The sequence below is a fragment of the Branchiostoma belcheri genome, unplaced genomic scaffold (genome assembly GCF_001625305.1).
Source record: "Branchiostoma belcheri isolate BF01 breed outbred unplaced genomic scaffold, Haploidv18h27 scaffold97, whole genome shotgun sequence".
NCBI classification, from domain to species: Eukaryota; Metazoa; Chordata; class Leptocardii; order Amphioxiformes; family Branchiostomatidae; genus Branchiostoma; species Branchiostoma belcheri.
Window position 1 is genome coordinate 813,058 of NW_017804653.1, and position 22,737 is coordinate 835,794.

Consider the following 22,737-nt stretch of genomic DNA (forward strand, 5'->3'; position numbering starts at 1 on the left):
AACACAGCATTCTGTCTATTCTATTGCAGACAGTTTTCATTCTTGTCCTCTTAACTAATCATACGTGGCATGATGCTCGCAACGGATAAAGAAGAAAAACGCTGAATATGCAAGTATCAGGACATGTTTCTTGCATGACTTAAAATGTTTGCATGACTTTAAATGTGCATGTGTATGTATATTTGCTAATATGCAAAGAATGTTGTATCACCCTCAATATAATATGGGCTATACGAAATGTCATCTATATATGTTCATTTTCACGCCACACAGGCCATATCTTGAAGAGGAACTCGAAGTAGACCCCAAGGAACCCATACATGTTCTTGAAGCAGAACTTCCCACACCTCAACACCTTCCAGCGTGTACCTGGGACAAGTCTGCAGCTTTGGGACATTGGTCAGGCAAGGTCTGGACGTCATCCGTCTGCAATGTCCGAGTGTTCACTCAGAATGACATCAGGCGGTGCCTGGCTAACAAGACCGTGTACATGCAAGGTACGTATCGTAAGTACCAATGATTACGCTTCTGGATATGTTAGATACAGTCCATTGGGTATGATGTCAAATTTGATTATTTCTATTCCCTCTAGGTGACTCCACCATCAGACAATGGGGCCAGCGTTTGCTGACGGTAGTACCGTTGAACCACAAGAAGACCAATATAGGTTTGTCAATGTTTCCTAAATAGCTTTTTTGAGCCTATTTCGTTCTAAGAAACGCCTGCCAAACATCGTCAAGGGTGAAGCATGTAAGTCGTCATGCCGATAGTCACAAGGAGTTGTACATTTTTGTTTCTGCAGCTCGTTTGGAAGGAGACAACAGCCAATGGAACATCTCTGTTCGCTACCGGTTTCACCACTTCCCCGTACAGGGACGCGTTTGGTGTGTCTTCTATGACTTCCGCTACGTTGTTGAAACGCTGGACACCAATCCAGGAGGCCCAAACACGGTAATAATCCTGAGTCTGTGGGCCCACTTTACGGCAGAGCCGCTAGAACTGCTCCGGTCCAGACTGTACGCCATACGGGCCGCCATACACCGTCTGAAGCGCAGGGCTCCCGGCACGCGGGTTTTCGTGAGGACTGGAACAACGCGTGAGCACAAGGGAGGAAAGTTGGAGTTCTACCTGCTAGGAAGCGACTGGCTGGCTTACCAGATCACGGAGGTGATACGAGAGATGTTCCGGGCGGATCCAGACGTGGTTGTGTTGGACACGTGGGACATGAGCGTGTGCCAGCCGGGAAAAGACAACGTGCACCCAGACCAAACCATGGTGGACAGTCAACTTAACAGGCTGCTTTCTCATATATGCCCAAACTAGCAGGGTTCAAAGGCAGAAAAATATTGTTTTGAACCATGCTGAATTGTTCACACTGAGAATCTCAAAACCCAAATTCATAACAAAGCAGGTTTTCATGCTATCAAAACAGGTTTTGCTTCTCAAAAGGTAAAACGTTTCAAACCACATTTTTAAAAACGATTTATGATATCGGATATATCACAGGATTTACTATATGGCATGATGGTATTAAGTTGGAGTCGAAAACCATTACTTTAATGATAAAATCTATTTCTTACGTTACATGTATAGCAAACAGCCATGTAACTAAGCTAGCGCCCTCTAGTATACATAGAAGGTTCTTCAGCGATAGTATAGTATGAATCTCATAGCGTTTTTCATTAAATATCGTTTGATTTTGGTACATTACCAATTAAGCTCATGGCACTGAAATACCTCCTTACGACAAAAATGGACTAATCTTCAGTATGGAGACAAAATAGTTTATATTATACAAATGAGGTATCTTGTTTATAAAGAAGACGGTGTCCTTTGTTGCACCAGTCTTTTGAAAAAAAATAGCAAGAATCGCAGATTTTACATGCAAGCGAACTAGTACCTTAAAGTTACGTAATCTTTAGAACAACAAAATCTATGTTATATGGTGGATTCCTGCTTTGGCCTTTCTAGAGTAAGAAATTTTGTTATTTGATGCATGTTCGGCTGCACCAGCCAAAAATATGTTGTATGTTGTTGGTAGTCAAGGAGACCATTGCAAGAAGAGGCCTAGAAAATGAGAAACTTGGCCCATTCGAGTTACGCTGCTTTAACTACTCAGTGTATAGTTCTCCAAAGTAATGCTGCTCAATTCCTATTCCTGGCATCTTTGCATAACGTAGTATAAAGAACCACGATGTGGCTCACCTGGACTTATTGTTCATCATCCTAAAATGACCATTTTATAACACTAGACTATGTTGAGTGTGGACTAAGTGTTTTTTGCAGAAGTTTTCTCGTTTAGTATGGCTGGTGTTCGACGAGGTCGGTTACTGTTCGACTGCGCCACCCTATATCATCCTTAAAAGACCATATCATGTCACTAGGCTGTGTGGAGTGTGAGCGACACGAGTATTTTTACAAAAGTTTCCTCCCAAAGTATAACTTTTTTACGGGTCAGAAAGGACGACAGTGAGCGCGCCAAAGCTGCCGGTAACCAGGTCGTCCAGCCTGCCTTTTCTACAGGTGAGCTGCAGATAAACCCTGGCGTTTTTCTGCACGTTGAAGGTCCCGACGAGCTGTAACCCCTCATAGGTGGCCTGCGTGTTCCCGATCACGGTCTGCATGACCGGCGTGTGTTTCTGAGGGATCCCGGCGATGTAGTACACCGTGACTTTGAGATAGTTGCAGGAGTGTACTATCTTCTGACTGTACGTCAGGCTCACGCGCCCCTCCTTCTGGAAGAGGAGGAACCCGCTGCTGAAAGCCTTGATGGAGTCCGGCTCGGTGTTGAGGACCTCCCCGAACTGGAGGATGCGAGTCCCCGCACCCGACCAGCGCACGCCCCGCTGCAGTTCGGCCACCATGAGGCAGGCGTAGTCCGTGGGCAGCCACATGATGTTGAGCGCGCTGACGGGCGAGTTGTCCCCGTATCTCGTCTGGCACTGCGGGTCCGTCTCGATGTCAAAGATGAGGCTGTCGCCCTGGGAGACAAGCAGGGCGCCCGACGCGCGAAGCAGGATGTCGGTGTGCGGCTGCCCGCGCTTGAACTGGCGCGAAATCGTGCGAAGCAGGCCGGAGTTTTTCATGAGCTTGACGTGGATGGTGTACCCTTTCGTGCGGCAGGGTTCACCCGCAGAAAACGTCGCCTGAGCCAGAGAGAACTTCACGATGCCTTCGTCCTGAAACAGGACCTCGTCCAGCCTTGGCAACGAGATGACGTAACCATCAGACGACAGTCTGGGTTGCTCGTACTCCACTCGGTATTTTCCCGCGTTCGTGTTTTGCCGCGTCCTGGCCCGCCACACGACAGCGCCGGCGTCGTACGAAGCGTACAAGATGCTCAGCGGCCCCGCGAGTTCCAGATTCGCGATTTCGGTCAGCTTTGGCGCGGGATCGTCGGGAATGTCCGGCCGCCCGAAATAAGAGACGCTGGACGGACAATACGGGCTGCTGAGTGCGAGGACCATCTCTTGCCCGGCCTCTACCAGAGCGGCGCCGCTCAAACTCGCGGAGCTGTAGAGGTCGCGCTTCGTCGCTTCGAACCGCGCAGAACCCACCAGTTTGTCCTGTACGTTAGCGCTGATCTGTAAGTATGTCGGACACGTGTGTTTGATCGCTATGTTGTAGTCCACCCAGATCATTCCGTCCCTCTTGAATATGATCCTATCCCCGTCGCCCGCCGCGAAAAACGTGTCTGTGGGGATGGTGATTTCGTCAATAGGCAGGCGACTGGGGTCCATGGTCACGGGGGACCGTGTGGTGCGTGCCTCTACCACGTTCGTCTTCACATGTCCCCTCCAAAAATCTGTAGCGTGTTTGATCAGCGAGGGCGAGCAGACCGCGTCTTCAAAAGCCGTGCAGGGCTTGAGGACGTGGCTGGCCTCCATGCACCGTGAGCACGGCTCGCACTGCATGTTCAGCACGTTGTGGTAGTACCCGGACCCGCACGAACCGACCTCGTTGATACAGAAGTATCCGCCAGCCGTGTTGATGCAGTTCCCCGGAGCGTTACAGGGGGCGCTGTTCATCTCGCACTCGTTCACGTCCATGCACTGAACGTCTTTCGTGCGAGAGCACATCGACGTCGCCATGAAACCTGTGGCAAAAACAAAGAAGAAAGTTATCATTGGATCCACTAATATCCGCGTACAGTACAGCCATAATGAATGAATGAAAGACCTTTATTGTACGTTTATGCGCTTACAGGTCATAAAAGTATACATATTAATGAACTACAATTTAAAAGCACAACTTCTTCTCGCTTCTTAGGGCAGTTGTAGATACTCTAGCTAGAGACGAAGATACTCCTCTTCTTTTGTCATCCTCAACTTATTTTCAGGGACCTTTATGGAAGGGTGTCATCTAAAATAGGATAGAATGAATGAATGACAAACATGACAAACTTTTTCTCTTAAAAAGTCAGAAACCTCTAAATCACAAAAGTCCATCTTAGTGACCTTGAACGAATCCCCCTTCACTCTCCACGATAGTACCGTACAAAAGCCCCACCTGGCGGACAGATGGTGCACGGCAGGCAGATGGGCGGCTCCACGTCCGTGGCGCAGTACTCGTTCTGGAAGCAGGTCTGGCAGACGTCCAGGCTGTACATACGGTCCAACATGTGCACCAGCTCCGACTGTTTGCGGTCAATGCTCTTCTGGCGCGCCTCCAGACGGACCTGGATGGAATGACAGGAGTTTGTTTAACCGTTAGGAATGGGTTAGAAGTAAACGGACCTTGAGTTTATAATTGTTATGAATGAGAAAAAAATGAATAATATTAATCAGGGGTGGTGATGCTTGTTTGTTCGTTTGTTTGTTTGTTTGTTTGTACAGCATAACTGTTAAGCGTTAAGGCGTGGCACACCGGTTCTGTGCGTTGATTAAGCCTCATGTTCTTTCAGTCTCATCTCACCTGCTGTAAGTTGAGGGTCTTCTGTTGCTCGATGAGTTTTTCCTGATGTTTGACCATCATCTTCTGCATGTGCTGATAGTTTCCCTGCGCGCTCTGGGGAAGCTCAAGCTGCACTTTTGGCATGTCCCGCATGGCGCGCTCCATCCCTGGGGGATAAAAACATTTTCTCATCAAGGTTATGATCATGGAAGTTCATCTGTAGACTGTTAAACTTTATTCTGATACAAAGAGTACACAGACGCACACACTCTCTCTCATTCATTCATTCATTCATTCATTCATTCACACACTGTCTCCCATTCAGTCTATCCACACAGTTTTCCCCCCATGTACTGATATAAGTACTGCTCACCGGTTTTGTTCTTGGGTTTGACGTCACACTGCAGTACGAAGTCGTCCTTCTTGTTCGGCTTTGCACGGGAGAACTGCAGTACCGTCATAGCCGCCAGGAGGCGAAGCAATCGCCAAGACCAGTTCATTTTGACCTGAAATTTAAAAAAGAAACAATGTATAATTTGTTCCACGTACTCCCATTGACAAAGTCAAATTGGCCAACTATATCTGAAGAAAGGGATAAACTTTAGAGATAACTGAGTACAGACCTATCAAGAGAATACCATCACCCTTACGCGACAATATACATCTATCAAATTGCACCCAATACACGCTATATCATACATGCTATGTACTCCTATAGCAGATGTTGTAGTATGCATATACAGATGGTCCCAGCAATCTGCTTTGTCATGTTTTCGCATCACGTTTTATTCCAAGTGAAGGAATCACTAAATCCGTACTTATGTTTTCATTATTGGCGAAGACGCGGTCTATTGTTTGAAGTAAGTGCAATTAGTTCATACAGACAGTTACTGTGCAGAAGTAAGGGCTTCAATGATATCCTCCGAGAACATATTGGGAGTCAAACAGATTGCCCCCTAATTGGCAAAATATAAGGAGTAATCTAAACTAGTGTTGCTATCTATTAGTTCATATTTGTGTCCACACGCTATTGTATTTGTCATCTTGCGCGCCGGGTCGTAAGAGTCTAAAGATCAACTCATTTGTTCAAGTAAGACATTGTTGTGTCTAGTAGTGTCCACAGTATAATTGTACAAGACGCTATGGTAAAGTAAGACTTAGACGCACAAATTGGAGATTGGAGGCACTTGTCTGTTGCGTTCTTGTCAAAGCGAAACAACACCACATGGTGAAAGTTCCTACCAGGCTGCAAGGTCTGGAAAGACTAGAAATTATCCAAATAGACAGATAACATGCCAGGGTTGTTGACCCGCTAAAGGAGTACAGTTTGCCACCCCCGAAGCCTACTCTTTCCAGACGCTTCCAAAGCCTGTTAGAGGCTAACAGGTCCCTACTAGGCTAAGCCGACAAAGGCGCAAAGAAAAACATAGACCACCATCAACAAAAAACAAAGCAATCCGAATAAGTGCTCTCTAGTCAAAGAATTATGGAGACATGGGCTGATAGTACTTCCAGCGACCATTGATTTTTTTGTATTATGTATAATATCATCATTATACGAATCACAGTGTGTGAATATATTTTAGTCTACATTTTGGACTACCCATGACTAAGTATCGGTTTCATAATACGAACTCAATATGGTCAATATGGTCTCAGAAATTAGACTATCATCTTGTACTTGGAACGCCTGAAAAGAGACAGATTGCTGGCAACATTAAAGTTAAAGGGATTTTCCCTATACGCCATTGCTAACTCACCTCAGACGATGTCTGGCAGTTTGTTAGTTGATTTGTGCACAGTAAGTAAGCCTCCTGCCCTGTACGGCTGCCAACGTGCCTCGCCCTATTTTAATTACGACTTTACACCACAAGAACTGGACCAAACTTCAGCCAACTCTGTACACATTTCTGGGCGTGATTTCGGTGTTTTATCTACATGTTACCTTGTTAAGGAATGTGGGTGAAGAATTGATTTTTCTGGAACCGACGAAATCGGGAAGTTGGACGTTCCCAGCACGTCTTGGAGTAGGGAGGCAGTCCAAAATTATATAGTTGTCTCCCAAAGATGAAGAAGATTTTGCAGTTGTACCATAAGAACTACGATGACGTTGAACAAGAATTACTAAGTTAAGCTGTATATGTAATGTTTACCTGACATAATCGCCCGTAGGTACTTTTGTAATAATGTAATAATAGTAATTCTTTTTGTGAAAATCTCAACTTTAACCGACTATGTCTTTCTCCCAATATCTCTTTAGCTAGGAGTAGGGGGTATATACAGTCATGCTGTACAATCTATGTCAACTAAATCGTACTTAATCATTGACCATAAACTCCCATTTGGAAAATTTCTTTCTTCTCCTGTGTTGAAAAAAATCCGCTTCATTGATCGACTATTTCTGAATGGTGTGAGTGCGTTAACCAGTGTATAAAGTTGTCCTGTCGGCCCTGTCCTAACTGTGCGGGCCATGTGGGACCGGCAGACAGTAGTTAGGGGACGGGAACACTGCCAGGCCAGGCCGGGGTGTCTGCCCCTGTGATGCCAACACAAGGGTGTCGGCCTGACAACAGTTTAGTATCCAAAACACACAGGGACACGGGGGCTCTGGGTTAGAGGAGCACGGAACAGGTGTGGGGATCTAGGAATTTTCTTATCTTGCTGAGTATTTAATGGTTGTGTAATAAAAAAAAATTCTAGATCCCATGTTCTATCAACCTGATGAAACTATTTTCGGGAGGTGTGGGGATACCATAAATGTGAAGTATTTATTCAAAGGCATGGTGAAAGTATTGTAGATATGAAAACTCTCTAGGTACCTTGTAACGGTAAAAAATTGAGCTGGAGCCAAGTTTGTAGATGGTAGCATGCCCGGGTTTATCATCATGTTGTGAGAGAAACTGAACCGTGTGAGAACTTCGTAAAAGTCTCTAAAGTTCACAACTTATCTAATAGCTTATACAACTATGGGCAGGAAGTGGTCCATTAGTAAAATAGGGTAGAGCAGCCCCCCTTTTTTCTAGCCAAGCATAGCTCACCCCTACCTATTCTTGAGTTATTTTACATGCAGAGGTTTGCTGTCTGACGCTTCCACAAAAAAAACGCGTTTACGTCCCCATCCGAAATGACATCAGTACATAAAATCACTTATAGTTATACAAAACGATGTCCTTCAGACGTGCCTCTTAAAGTTTGAGACATCGTCTTAAATTCCAACATCTATCACCATACCTATGAAATACATGTTCCATTGCCCCTATACATCTAGGGCAGAACTTCTTGGCTCTTAGATCTTGGCAGCTTAGTCCACAAAATACCGTTCCGGCAATTAAAGATAGGGACCAAAAGGTCCCCAAAAGAGAGCATTAGTAATAAAAGCGTGACATATTAGCTTCCTGTCGCGACAATACGCAGGTCAAGCCGGTTAACGATGTAATATACAGCGCCTTGGCAAGTGTCCTAGTGCGGTGGCCGAGGGAGAGGAGGGGGTGGCATGTTCAGAACAGTTGGGAGAACACGTGCCTATATGTGCTTATATGTAGTTCTATGCCTGAATTACTTCTCTTTAAACGAGGGACCTACATTTTAAGACCTATCCAAGAGGACGTCCCTAACCCAAGCTTTAGAGTTAACCGAGGAAATAGGTGTTAAGCGCATTTCCCAATGACACAACACTGATACTCCCAGGGATTCGAACCCAGAACCTGCAGTCACCAACCTCAGATGGCGTTAAAAAGCTTCCCCTGCCGCACCCTTGAATTATTTTCCACCTGTTCATTTGATTGACAAGCATATCAGACTATAGCATGTTGTCACAGCGGGCAGGTTTTCCCGCCAGAACTTGGTCTCCTTAGATACCTATCTTGTTTCAGGTAGTTTTGGAGCTGGGACTCCGAAACTCTTTCCCAAAGTAAGAGCAACGACCGCTGTGCGCAGCAAACCGCATTTTTGTCCAAGATTGCGTAAAGAATGGATTAAAATTACACGAGAAGGCCAAAGTTAAGGCTAAGCTCGACTCTGAACCCCCTCACACGGGAAATAAGGGTTAAGGAACCGTGTCGTCATGCTATGGCAGAACAGCATGGCGGCAAGGAAACGGTACTAACGTCTGTCACAGGTGTCAATCACTTTTCGCGTTCCCTGGGCTGGAGAGGGAATTTAGGATCCCGCCTGTTCTAGTTGGTTTCAGTCATATTTTTATCACCTTACAGATGATCCTTAAAGCTTTATCACGTTTCTACAGAATTAAACAAGCAGAAAAGAAAAGAGAGCTATATTTTCAGAGTATCTGAATGTCTTGAACTTGACAACGCTAACATTTCAACCAAACTTCCGCTTAGACTTTATATATCTTGAACCATCGAAAGAATCTTTTTATCATAAACTCTGTGGAAGACTGCAGTCGGTCCCACTGTGTTTGGCATGTTACACAATATACAATTGTGCATTCGTACAGACTCAATACAAGATGTTCTTGCTGAGGGAAAAGTTAAGGCACAAATAAGAAGACATTAGGGCTACAAGGCAAGGAACAGTCTGTCTTTCACCCACCTTTCTCAACTTGCCTGTCTTTAGTTCCAACGCAGGGCAATACATGTATATACTGTACGAGTATCACATCTTACATTGAAGGATTTCAACCTCCATCTTGGGAACTTCTAGTACTTGTCGTTGCCCATGTTAATACAATGAAAATACATTGTTTGTAGTTCCAGAGCCTAGGTCTAGCTCCGAGTGTCAGACAGCAGTTTTATCCTCTACAGAATGACACAGAGAAGGAACCCCAGCTAGGCGCACATGACCTGGGTGGAACTCCCGCTGATGTTTTATATTGAAACTTCTCCATCTAATGTGTCGTTTGAGGGGGCTAATTCGCTGGTAACCCGATACTCCACAGTACCGCGTAAGCAATGGTGTACCTTTTCTGGGAATAAGGGAGAGAGGGAAAGAGAGAGACGGAGACAGAGAGAGACAGACAGAGAGAGAGAGAAAGAGAGAGACAGACAGAGAGAGAGAGAAAGAGAGAGACAGATAGAGAGAGAGACAGACAGACAGACAGACAGACAGACAGACAGACAGAGATACAGAGAGAGAGAGAGACAGAGAGAGAGACAGAGAGAGAGAGAGAGAGAAGAGAGAAGAAACGGTAGCTGTGTGTCTAACCAGTCACCTAGACCGTCTGTCGTTGTTGATACCTACTGTGCCCGTGGCCCGTGCCTGTAGGTGTGGGGGAAGCGTGTGTTTGTATAGCCTAGCGCGGCGGGCTTCTCACGCGAACTTACTCAAACAAACTGCGACGGTCAACTCGACAAATTGGCAGAACATTGGGCCCATATGCCACCGTGGAGTTTTAAGGGAGTTTCAAGGTCAAACTATAAAATCCTTGACCTTGAAATGTCTAAAGCTACCTAGTGATGATGCTAACTGCCATTTTTAAGCATTACGTGAGTGTGATAAAAATGGCAAGTGATATTTTCTACAATTACAAATAACATTGCATAGGGTAACATATGCCTTGAAAACAAAAAATCACAATTTCTGTGTCACCAAGGGACCTCTCCCAAAATGTTCCATAAAGAAAATCAAGTTTAAAATGGCCTCAAGTGCTCTGTGTTGTATAATCTAGTAAGCTATTTTCTTTTAGTCGGTGTTTCAAAGATTCAGATGTATAAACAGGTGGTAAGAGTCGGTTAAATGTGGTTCATCAGCTGTGGTATATAGTGTAAGTATGCCAGGGGACACATTATAAGTGTATAAATATAGCCTTTACAAATAAGCAGTGTTTCCATTGGCACGGAACGTCTTCAAATCGTTAGCGCCAAGGTCACTAGTCTCACTTCCTTGGAAGACATTTCAGAAATACAAGAAAGCAACGACCGAAGAAATTCCAAGACGTCTTTAAACGTCCCCTGTCGCCAACTTCCTCATATCGGACACCCAACACTTGACATGAAGAAGGTCGTGGTCTACATGTGTAACAATGCTGCTAATCGCCTGTCATTACAAGTGTATGTTACACCGAGGAACAAGGTATTGGCATCTGTACAACATACGCGTCTTCATGCTTCGTTGCTTTAGATATAGAAGAATAGCAAGTTGCGTATACAAAAGACTTGATTCCTATAGATAAATCAAATATTCTATTTCCGAAATCATGATCTGTTTTTCTCTTTCTGTCTCTTCTTATTATTAGGTTTCCTGATTGTCATTCAATCATTCCCCCATTTCTTCAAATATTTACAAATATGTGATTATTGATTGCGAAGATTGATTGAAAGTTCAAAATGTTTTTGTTCTTCAAAATCCCTACATATCATGACAATATCTGTTTTTCATGTCGTCAGAATAAAACCCACCGGCTTGTTCGTCTCTTGCCATCCCTTCTATTCACAAGAGCGGAAACTCTAATCTCCAAGATCCTAGGGTGGCAAAAGGCAGTATCAAATTGGCCAGGCAGTAATACTTGGTTGGCGTATGGACCCTCACTGGCCAATGGATACTGCCTAGCCAATTTGATACTGTCTTTCGCCACCCTAGAATCTGTTTGGAGATTACGGAAACTCAACAGCTGCTCTAAAAAGGTCCCTTCTCTCCACAACAAGTAATAAACTCTAACACCACAGAACACTGCCCAGGCCCACACTGGCCTTGTTCCAGACAGGTAGGATTTATTGTACGACTAAGGCTTGTTTTTCTCTTTGAAGATTTACTACAATAACAAACCTTCATCGCATCTAAGGTTGGGTCAGGACGATATTTCAACACAAGGTCGTCTATTCATCGCATCAAGTTGCAAGTGGATATAGTGTGAGGACACATTGAAGCACTTTGCCATTCCGTACCGTTGTCATTAGTTTACATGAACATGGCGACTCGCAAGTTGAATTTGGTGCCAAAGTGTGTGTTGAATTCCAAATGCTACTAATTTGAGACATATTCTTTCATTTTGCGATGGTTAAAATTACATATATATCAATGGATGAAGACCTCAGTTTTACATTCATACCCACATCGTTACGTACAGATCACAACAAAATAATAGCTTGTATGTTTATGGATACATATACATGATCAAGCTATCACTGGCACTATACTCTATTAAGTAAATTCTACTTCTCCTCGCGTCTCTATGGTGGTGAAAAGGTAAGAACAGACATGTTTTAGGATCAGAGGTTTGTCTAAGCTCATTAGAAACGAGAATGTATTTATATGTGTATCACTATGTGTATGAAGTAGGAAACATTGATGCCTAGAGGGTCCAGCCAAAACATGGCCTACAATACTAAGAAGTACCATATAGAAGAAAAAGGACTGATAGAAAAAGACAAACAATTACTGCAGGAGAGGTGAAGACAGTGCTTAATCCGAGGTCATCTCGATTCCCCAGACAAATAAACGGCTGAAGACGGGGTCCTATTTGGTGTTGGTTATAGGACATGAGACAAAGGTGCACAAACAGTTGTGGCTACCCGTCAGGCCTTATCACTCGTTGTGCCATCACCGCACCTCAACCTTGGCCACCTCTGGTACTCAACCCTTTACGGGAAACAGCTGTGTGGTAAAGACTGTACGCTTGGGGAGTCAAACACCGTTAAGACCCTGTCACACTTGTTAGCCAACCTTAGCCCTCCCCAGACCATGGTTGGGAGGTAGTCGTGAGCAAGGTCATCAGAGGTTGGGAGTTGGTCGGCGAGGTGGCCTATATATAACTTCGACTGCACTATGAATTTTGACAAATCAAACTGTCGGTTAGAACGTACGATGGGGAGTCAAACACCATTAAGACCCTGTCACACTTGTTAGCCAACCGTTGCCTACCGACCTTCTCCAGACCATGGTTGGGAGTTAGTCGTGAGCAGGGTCACAAGAGGTTGGGAGTTGGTCGGCGAGGTTGCCTATTAGTCGTATACGCCACTCTACTAAGAATTTTAATACATCAAAGTCGGGAAAGTCATATTCCTATAGTGATGTGATCAGAGGGGCAGACTGGAACTAGAGCTATTAGTAAAAAAAGTAACTTTTTTTTGCCAAGCATTTTCTCTTCGCGCGTTCGAATCAGTTTTGGGGTTCCCAGAAGATGTCATCCATATATCCAAATCAATATGGCCTTGCTTACTTTTGCCATTGGTCAGTGTGCGTTATGCCTTGATAATCATACACATGAGGTTACACAGACGCGCAGTAGTGTGCCACTGGCCAGGGGCTTTCCTCAACATTTTTGTTTTTCCTACTTTGGAAAATAAACGAAACGTCTGCGCTGTCGGCCTTCCTGTCTTCAGCCGTACACACCAGACAACCCGCCGTCTTTAACACAAATACATGTAATACCACAGACTCACCTTCAAAACAATCTTAACATGCCGTCTTGTGTTGTACATGAGTGACCTTACCGTTATGGGAACGGCTTAGTGTGTTCTTATCTTAAGATTACTAGATACGTTTCCTAACATCTACATGTAACAGCACCCCTCCAGACGCCAAAATGGGGCATTCAATTACTGTATGTCTGTTACTAAAATGTTAAGACAGCCTTCACGTGGTAGACTGAAAAAAGTATCAAACAAAATCGGCCCCTGCAGTTCCAAAATAGCTGCTAGGGGACGAAACCTACAGCACGTTTCCCCAAGCCAAATAGCTATCTACCTTTAATTTGAAAAATCATGACCACGGCATGACCATAGCATAGTTTTCTTGGAAAAGGTATAAGTAAATACACTGTCTTGAATACGTTGATTCAGCACTTATATGTTTTCATTCAAAGGAGGGAATCGGTCTCCATGGAATGTCGTATTATCGTAAGATACCACCCTGACGTCTTCACCCTATACAAACCTAGTAATAGAAAAGATACTCCTATCTGGCTGCAAGAAGGTGCATTATAGCAAATTCTTTTGGTAACAAGATCAGCAAGCGTACTTCAAAGAAATGTAATAGGAGAAATGTCCTCTATTACAACAAGCTGAAGTGTTGTACATGTAGCAGAGTCTATACACAAGACGTATGTAGTCTAGTCACCTTGTCTCATCAATCATTGCATGTTTCCATTACTTTGTCTGATTGTTACCATGTGAGGTTAGGTCTACACATCAGATAACTTCGTCTGTGAGCTTTCACATTATCTGTGTTATCTTGAAAATGATTATTTCTTCTATCTATGGTGTAAATTCAATTCACTGCTCATAACATTGTTTTCTAACAGTATTGGGTCGATTTGTAATATTGGTATGCGTAATACGTCAATTTTGGGCAGTTTGTATTGGATATGTAAGGGTTTCCTTACACTGGCCTACCACACAAAAATGGAGACAAATAAACTTGAAGGCTTGTAATGAAGTCCAGAGAACTCCCAAAGCCTCAAGGAAGTCATTAACGTTTAACGGTCGGGACCTGCTTCCTTTAATTCACCTTTAAGGTTTATGTTGGACCTAAAGACGTTAATGCAGGTGAAATTTTACAGTGGTCCCCGTAAAGCTTGAATGTAACGGGCCATTTTCACTGACCTTCGACCTTGCTTCCTAGTGTTCAAGGAAATAAAGTTCTAGCAAAAAGAAATACAGTTTTACAGTAGATGTTTTTCCATATAAACTTACAAATCTATTGTACATGAACAATAAAAGTTTGGTGTACTAGGTTCAAACATGGTATCATGGAAGGGAAATGACTTTTGACGACTAAATTCAAGATGGCGGAAGGTTGATGAAGGTCAGCCATTAAAAGTCAGCATTGTCCAGGTCAAGGGTCATGGTCATGTAAACTTTGCTCTCTCTAAAACTGGCGTGTGAAAAAAGTGTGGCCTACGATGGTTGGAAATTAACGTTTATAGGCAAAAACAAACCACCCACTACATTGATAAAGTAAAGACTAAGTGCCTAGCGATTATATGTATGTTGACCGGAAAGAACTGAACAGCCTGTGCTATTTTTGTTGTGTACATGTAGTTCACAGAACAAACGTTAACTTTTAATATTATGCTTCCTCCATTAGTTTTCTTTCAATGTAATTGAATATACAACTACACGCACGCACACATGAAGAATATTCCGGAGGTTCGTTGGAAAAATTACAAATAGAATTAAATCATGTCATCTTTTTTTGAGCACATTTTGACATTTTTCTGTACGGGTGAGTCCAGTGTGACAGTTGCGACATTTGTGTACAGAATCAGGTCACAGGTCATCCATCAGACCATCCCCCTATCTCTCCACCGTTCCTTTCTGTAAACAGCGTATTTTGGACCACCAGCAAATGTTTAGATTCTAACTGACCAGTCTGGCCACTGCACTGTCCGTCAAAAACATGCGATATTCAATTTAACATCATCACAACGATCTTATATTTATATTAGGCAGTGACAGATAGAGCTAGGGGGCCTTGGTGACGTCATGAGGAAAGATAAAACTCGTGAGAAGCTGGTTCTATTTATGATGTCATTTATGATGTTCGAGACAAGAATTTTCGCTTCAGGCATTCTAATAAGCCACTCCACAGCCTGCATCAAAACAGCCAGCCTGAGTGGACTTGATTTAAGGAAAAGCCTATTCGACTTGACTTATGGGAGAAGTTTCTACAACTCACGTATTGTCCATATTAGTACCTAAGACATTTCAGCTATTCTTGTATCCTATTACTATGTTTTCCTTTATGCTAGACGTTCATGTATTCATATACATATAACATCATGAGTATCTATTTAGCCCCATGGGCATGAATATGCAATAAAGATAGATGGATACATTAAGTTTCTGTCCACCACAATTGTGTTGTCCAGTGTTGATAACATTTGCTTGGCCTTTCTATATAAACTCTGGCCAGTTTAGCATGAAAGTTCATCTGTGTTGGTAGTTCATACATATGATTAAAGGTAAAACTGAGGTATATCCTTGGTGAGAACATTGACCTTTTGTGTTGGAAGAAACGTTTTGCCTTTAAACATCTAGCCAGTCTGTTAAGATTTAACCACATTTCCTTGTGCAACAACCTCCCCCCCCCCCATATCGCCCATGCAAAACGGTAAGCATAGAAGTCAGTGATAGAATCCGTTGATTAATGTACCCGGTGCATGGGTGTCATCAGGCACTAATGGGTTGGGTTGATAGGGGAAAACACAGCTTAGCTCAAAGCGGTTACCGCTACTTTTTGTCACGTTCTTATCTGTGGTCAGTGACATGTCCATAATCGCTATAAACTAACTGTCATTTTGGGCCAGACCAACAATTAACTTCATTTTATTTATTTATTTTACCAGTAGATCTGTGACATGTTTTTCAGATGTCCCTGGGTACATACAAATTTCATGACAAGAAATAAAACAATTCAATCATATTTACATAAAACAAATAACGTAGAACTTATGTTCACAATGTATACATGTCCTATTTCAGTGCGTTAATTTTCAAAAGCCGTTGTGGTTGCAATTGCACCACTTTTTTACTTCCCTGTTACGTAGAGAATTAAGAAAACGGAACATCACTTGAGTTCATTGGTTGATTGCTATTTATTGTGTGCCAAATCCTGTTTTGCGGATAGGTCTTGTTAACGTTGCTACAGCCAGTGTTTAGAGCTCTGAAAAGATTGACATCGTCCGCGACACGTCAGGCGGCAGAAAATGAAGTCAACATGCGGGAGGTTAAAGGGATTGTCACCCCGTTTAAATGGTTTGGTCGGGTTTAACGTCTTTCTGTCAGCCCGGAAATTAGAACAATAAGGAGACAGTTACAGCACACTAGACTATATGTCTACCTGGTCCCTGTAACGGCCGGGTCAGGGCAAAGGACGGGGTAGGTGGGTAGTAGGGAGTCTTTCCGCACGTTTTACTGCAGATTTACGAGCGCTTAAAGGAAGGCAGATAATGGAGTAGATATAGGCTCCTCTGCAACGTCTTTCTATAGGCTCTGAAGCGTTTAAATGGGAGAAAACAAAGTAAAAAGTTACGAAATCTGTTTTTGCCAGTTGTGAACAGAGCTATATGGTCTTTTTGTGGGTGTGCCATAGTTTTCGACGAAGTCAAATTTAGAAACAACTGTAAAGTTTTCATGTTTGTCCCTTGTTGTTCAAAGACAAGTTAGATCATTCTGTGTGTTTTGCATGTTTGAAGACTGGCTGATGGCATGATTTGTTTTGAATTGGGGGTGGATCAGAAAAACTCGGTGCTTGTCTTGCTCGAGCCAGTTTGGGTTTGTAGCGTCTGGAAATAACTAGGAGCAAATGAGTCGTCTCCTTCCTTTGGCAGTGTCTGTGTCTTTCTGACTTGGCAGGTTTTCCCGCGTCACCCGCCGGCCTGTCTGGTTCTGCGGACACTCTCAGTCCGGAGTGCCAAAATGTCGTAATCACCAGCACATAAAATATATACCGTCTGTGGTTCACCTTTGCGAGGTCGACAGAGAGCCTGGTATGGTGCATGTGTGGGATGCTGGAATACTATAATTCTCCAACTCCTACTAAGCACTCTTGTCTGAGTGTCGAAATAGGAGGATCAGTATTTTACCATAGGAGTTGGCTGGCTATAGCTGCAAGAGTGCACAACCGCCTATGGACCATTTCCTACACTTTTTGTCAGCCAGCAGTGAAATTTGGTGTAGACTATAGCAACGTATACAGAGTACACGTGTAATTCAGCGAAATTTGCCGTTGCATCAATGACTTCTATCTCTTTAGTTTGCTCACATTAAGACCAACCCAGAGACAATGCAACCCTGCCTTATTCCAGTGCATTAACCAGGCCAAGATTTGTAAGTATTGTATTCCTGGATGAGTAACATTCATATACGTACCCCAGATACATAATAGCTTTAAAAGTAAGACTAGACTATTGGGTCTGGTTAAGATCTCGGGTTGTTTTGTGTTTTGCATGTTGCTGTGTTGTAAGACACTGTCCATGTGTGAGTGGTCTGTACACGCGTGTTCACACGGCGGAGGTGCGGAGATGACCTGTCAAATAGCATCCTTGAGACAAGGCAGTTCTGTTTTGCTTACTCATGAGAACAGCTATTTGTCCAGATAGACTGGTTAACGTGTAAAATGACATAATAACAGTCTTGTATTGTGAAGCCGAAAGCAGCTTGCATATAGGATTGGCATAGGTTTAGATTAGCTATAGCCGATGTCTACTATGAGAAACACACGGGAAGTAGCTTGTTGATGCCTACTTATCCGTTAACAATACATGCCATTATGTCTAATCGAACCCTGTATATATATGAGGACCACTAATGATCACTATTCTATGCGCTTACACTGTGCAGGCCACCTTGTATATCACTCATAGATAACAAGCAATTACAGCAGACAGGATATCTGAGGACAAAGAACATTACAAACACACATTGATCACCTTGGTTCTGTCCTTATGTTGTTTATGTATGTACTCATGTCGGATTGTTTTTGTGATTCAGTTGTTATTTGTGGAAATCACATTAGATTTAATCACTGTGTCTGTTTATATTTTGCCATGGCTCATTGGTAACAACAAGCAAATAAAGATTATCATACCTAAAGGCTTTGGATTGTGTTTATACATGTGAAGAGTCATGGTGCTGTATTACATTCTTTTAAATTGAAAGCAAATACTGTATACGACATCTAGTCTCCAAAGATATGTCCAAAAATATATATTAGAACACTGTGACGGACACAGAAACACAGACGGCCATGAAAGCGCCCAATATCCGGTGTGTATAGTATGACCTTCATAGGTTACTCTCCCACTGTCCCATGCTGAGTCATTAACTGTTACTTTAAGACCTGTGTTCTCCCTCATTTTCCTTCCAGACGTCTTGGAGTTATTCATAAGGCGGGGAATAGAACACCGCCCTCAATTATGGACAAATAATTACTTTAAATGGTCTCGGAGAAGAACTGTTACTTGGTGATCATCTTGGGAGGCTTTGGGTCTAAATTGTTACCAGACAGAAAGTTACATTTCCAGTAAGTGAACGTGATGGGATGTGTAAGAAATGTACAAGATGAAAGAAATTAAACGCGTTCTCTTCAAGACCTTAAATCGCATCTAAAGTAGCACTCTACTAAAATTGAAGCTGGACAGCATCATGTACTTTACAACAACTTTTAAGTAAACATGCAAGCAAAAACACAAAGATTAAAAGGAGACCGTTAAAGACGATGTTCCCTGAAGGCCTTAAGGCGAATGATTCTTAAACCATTATCTCTTAAGAGCAAACCCTCACTGACGAAGCTGTACTATCTACACCCCTACATAAATTGGTTCAGAGAAGAATGCTATAATTGAGACAAATCAAACCCAGTTGTCCCTGAAAACGTGTCAAGACACATTTCCAAACCATCAACTCCTGAGAGCAAATATCCACTGACTAATATGTAAGGTATATCACACATACATGCACTGCTAGCTGATTCCCTACGTAATTGGGTGGAAGAAGTATGCTGTAATTGAGACAAATTAAACCCAGTAGTCCCAGAAAACGTGTCGTACATTCTTCACGGGTGGTTGAACGGTGAGTTGGATTCTGAAACACATGGTGGACAACAGTTTGCCTGGAGGGTATGATAGTCTCTCTCTGCCACGTGTTTGGGTCAAAAGTATCAAAATAACCCCCTCGGATATCGCCTTGTCAGCGTGTGTCAGAGTTCCGACCTTTCTGTTAATCAGTGGACCGCTTTTCACTCGAAACACCTATAAAAACACGAGTCTTTCAACCTTTTAAGTTGCTTCGTATGGAGAACTGATATTCTTGTAACGCATCCGGAAGTTTTAGTTTTCTTCGCGTGCCGCACGCGCGCAAGATTCCAACTATTAATGTGTTTTAATAGAAGGGATCCTAATATACATGTACTCGTAGATGTACCTGCAATGGGTTGAAAATGTGATGTCCTTTATGCAATATATTACCCAGTTTACTTGGTCAGTTGGCTAGAACACGTCACGTGACAGAAGTTAGTGGGTCAGTATTTCTGAAGAAGTTCGAAGATTTGGTGTACAAGAACAGATTTTTCCTTAGGTCAATATTGAAAAAAGGGTAATAAGTGTCAGATGTCACAACTTTTTTTTAGTAAAAGGCCACAGTTTTTTTAAATGAAACAATGAAACCTGTCCAAAATATCATCCATGGATACTTAAACGTACGCCAAGAAGTGTGGTCTGGCCGTCAGTGGCCGGGAGCTGTTGACAGACAAGCAACATGCCCGGCGCCTTGCCATCTTCAGTTTGACCAAAAACATCTCACCGTCCATGTAAACAGTGCTAGGTCACTGCGCCAGGCATGTTTGAGCTGTGTGTGTGGACGTGAGTTGATATATGTAAGGGCCGGTGAACTTTGGAACAGATAGGGCTTTTAAATAGAAGTATGGAACACATAGAACCTTTAAATAAAACTTTGGAATACATAGAACTTTTAGATAGAACTTTAGAATACATAGAGCTTTCAAATAGAACTTTGGAATAGTACATAGAGGTTTGGAATAAATATAGATATTATCACTCACTCTCACTCTCTCCCATAGATATTATAACCCTGTGCTATTATCATCAGAAAGTTAGATCTGAAAATCAAACTCGCATAGAATGATATTTTCTATGCTAGATCAATGCATTACAAAAGTGAAAAAAGTAGTTAAGTCAGCCATAACACCAGCAACTATAAGAAGCTGACGGGTATTACAATTTTGGCATTTGAATAATGTAGAACTTTGAACAAATCTGAGTCGTGAATCTGATGTCTTTGACTAAAATTCTTGAAAGGACATTGTGTGGAACTTCAACTTTATATCTTATCTTGCAGATTTAATGTTATTTCTTTTATAAACATTGCGTGAGCACCAAGGAATTTATTTTCAAACTATTTTGACCTACTCATAAGACGTTAAACAAAATGACCTAGATATTGTCTAATGATAACTTCTTGTACAAATACAGAAGAACTTGCTATCCCAATGCGGTCATCATTAAACCACGGACATCAAACAATACTTGGCATATCCCGATGCCAGAGAGTCGTTACCACATTCCTGTATCCACCGCGCAGTGTCAACAATCATATATTACGGCCAAACCATCAACGGGCTGACACGCGAGTGCAACATGCATATAAACATCCCTTTCCTCTTCTTAGTCCACTGCCACTTCAACCTTTGCCCGGCGGCACATGTTCCTGATAACAAGCCGACACTTCTACTTTTAAGTGGGAGAACTTTCGAGCTCGTTTCGTCTTGGTAGGGGAAAGGGAAAAGGAAATAAACGTGTCTCTCAGGGGGAATCTAGTAAAAAATCTGAGACGTAAATATTGATAAACAGAGGTGACGACCGTGGAAGTATATCAGGACGCCTCTTCGTTGATGTATCAGCTATGGTGGTAGCGGTCAAAATAGAAAAAAAATGACCTAACACCACATCTAGACAATGGATAAAATATGCTTACGTTTATAAATATGTCGCTGCCACATTGCGCCTAACAACGCACCAAAATTCAATGTAAGGCACGGTATAGGGACAATTATCGTTAAGAAACACTTCAAAATGTAAGAAATCTATATATGCTATGGACCAGGAAATAATTATATCTATATTCATATGGTGTTACACGCTTATTGCACCTACTATAGTTTAGAAGAGGATATAAGAATGATCTCAATAGATGCATATTTGCACACATGCTACAGTGATACCTGGCACATAATAAGTACTAGTACTCTCCAAGCAGAGGTTGGTGGGGAAGATTTTGACCTTTTTATTATATGCCCCATTTTCTGTCTACCCCCACCAAAAAATTGGGCATATGATAGAAAGGTCAAAATCTTCCCCACCAACCTCTGCTTGGAGAGCACTAGTACTAGTACATGTACTAGTACTAGTATGTGCAGCAATGCCATAGCATATCGTACCATCTATTTGGACCAGTAGCGGACGCGTGGCAGGACTAAGCCGCGTCACACCTGTGGTGTTTCTGCTATCACAGTCTGGCTACCATTACACTAAATACGCCGTTTAAAAAGACCCACAGAGCACTCCTCATTCGCCGATGATCTCTGCACTACCGTTGTCGTAATTGGCAAAGGGCACATCTGGGTCTAAGGTAGGACAGGACCAATTAGCCGAATAAGTTACAGCCATATATATTCAGGGGGATCCCGTAGACTGGTACGGACACAATTAAAGTGGCGCAGAGGGATGTTTAGAACTTTAGGTGCTCTCAAACGATTTATAACTCAAATAGCGACTTCAGTTCAACCTCTGCATGCTGTAGTGAGGTGTGCTACCAGCAAAACAAACTTTTCCCTCAGTTTTGGCTCTTCTAAACAAGCATCTCTTGTCAGAACACACTGTACAGAATATAATGCCTACCAAATCATAACACTCTTCCTCATCATACGTTTCTTAGCTTGGTACCTCTACCTATGCTTTGTGCACTCTCGCTATACCATACTGGCCCGGAGGTCTTGAAACTTCGTATTTAGCCTGCCAAGTTGACAGAGAAGGACTTAAAGGTTCTTATCACCCACCTTTCAGTACTTGTGACGTTCTGTACCCGGTCGGCGTACGCTGAGCCAGCCGTCCTGCTGAGATAAGCTTCGCGAGAAATTGGCGGGAGAAGAAATGACGCTCCGCGCAGACGACACCAGCAAATTCGCAGCACAGCCGCATGGGACTCTGGGACCGAGATGACTTTCCTGGCAAGACCCCATAGGTCGCGTCACACAGTAGTAGTATTCGACCTGATGAGGCCTGAGATACCGGGAACGCAGGGTGACACGTGTTTAGTCTAGTGTTTCTACTTAAAATTTTTGAAGTGTATTCTTATCACCTTGGTGGCCTAGGTGAAAACGTAGAGGACATTAGTACGGCGTTGGCCTTGTTGGCTTTGGCGATATGCC

The 22,737-nt window shown here is 42.9% G+C and overlaps 2 protein-coding genes across 2 annotated transcripts in view; one reads left to right on the top strand and one right to left on the bottom strand.

Annotated features, from left to right (window-relative positions):
• LOC109461850 (NXPE family member 3-like) overlaps positions 1-1,333 on the top strand; it is a 4,326-nt gene extending 2,993 nt beyond the window's left edge. The window contains exons 4-6 of the mRNA XM_019758320.1: positions 86-497; positions 593-667; positions 803-1,333. Coding sequence (XP_019613879.1) covers positions 86-497; positions 593-667; positions 803-1,323 — 1,008 coding nt within the window. The 3' untranslated portion in view covers positions 1,324-1,333. The remainder of the gene's footprint in view (positions 1-85; positions 498-592; positions 668-802) is intronic.
• A 423-nt stretch (positions 1,334-1,756) lies between these two features.
• On the bottom strand, positions 1,757-22,500 carry LOC109461884. Its single transcript, XM_019758354.1, has 5 exons — positions 22,366-22,500; positions 5,267-5,399; positions 4,915-5,060; positions 4,510-4,678; positions 1,757-4,096 (listed from the first exon to the last, which is right to left on the bottom strand). Exons 2-5 carry the CDS (start codon positions 5,391-5,393, stop codon positions 2,448-2,450), a joined length of 2,091 nt encoding a protein of 696 aa, XP_019613913.1. The 5' UTR covers positions 5,394-5,399; positions 22,366-22,500; the 3' UTR covers positions 1,757-2,447.
• Between the last annotated feature and the right edge of the window lie 237 nt (positions 22,501-22,737).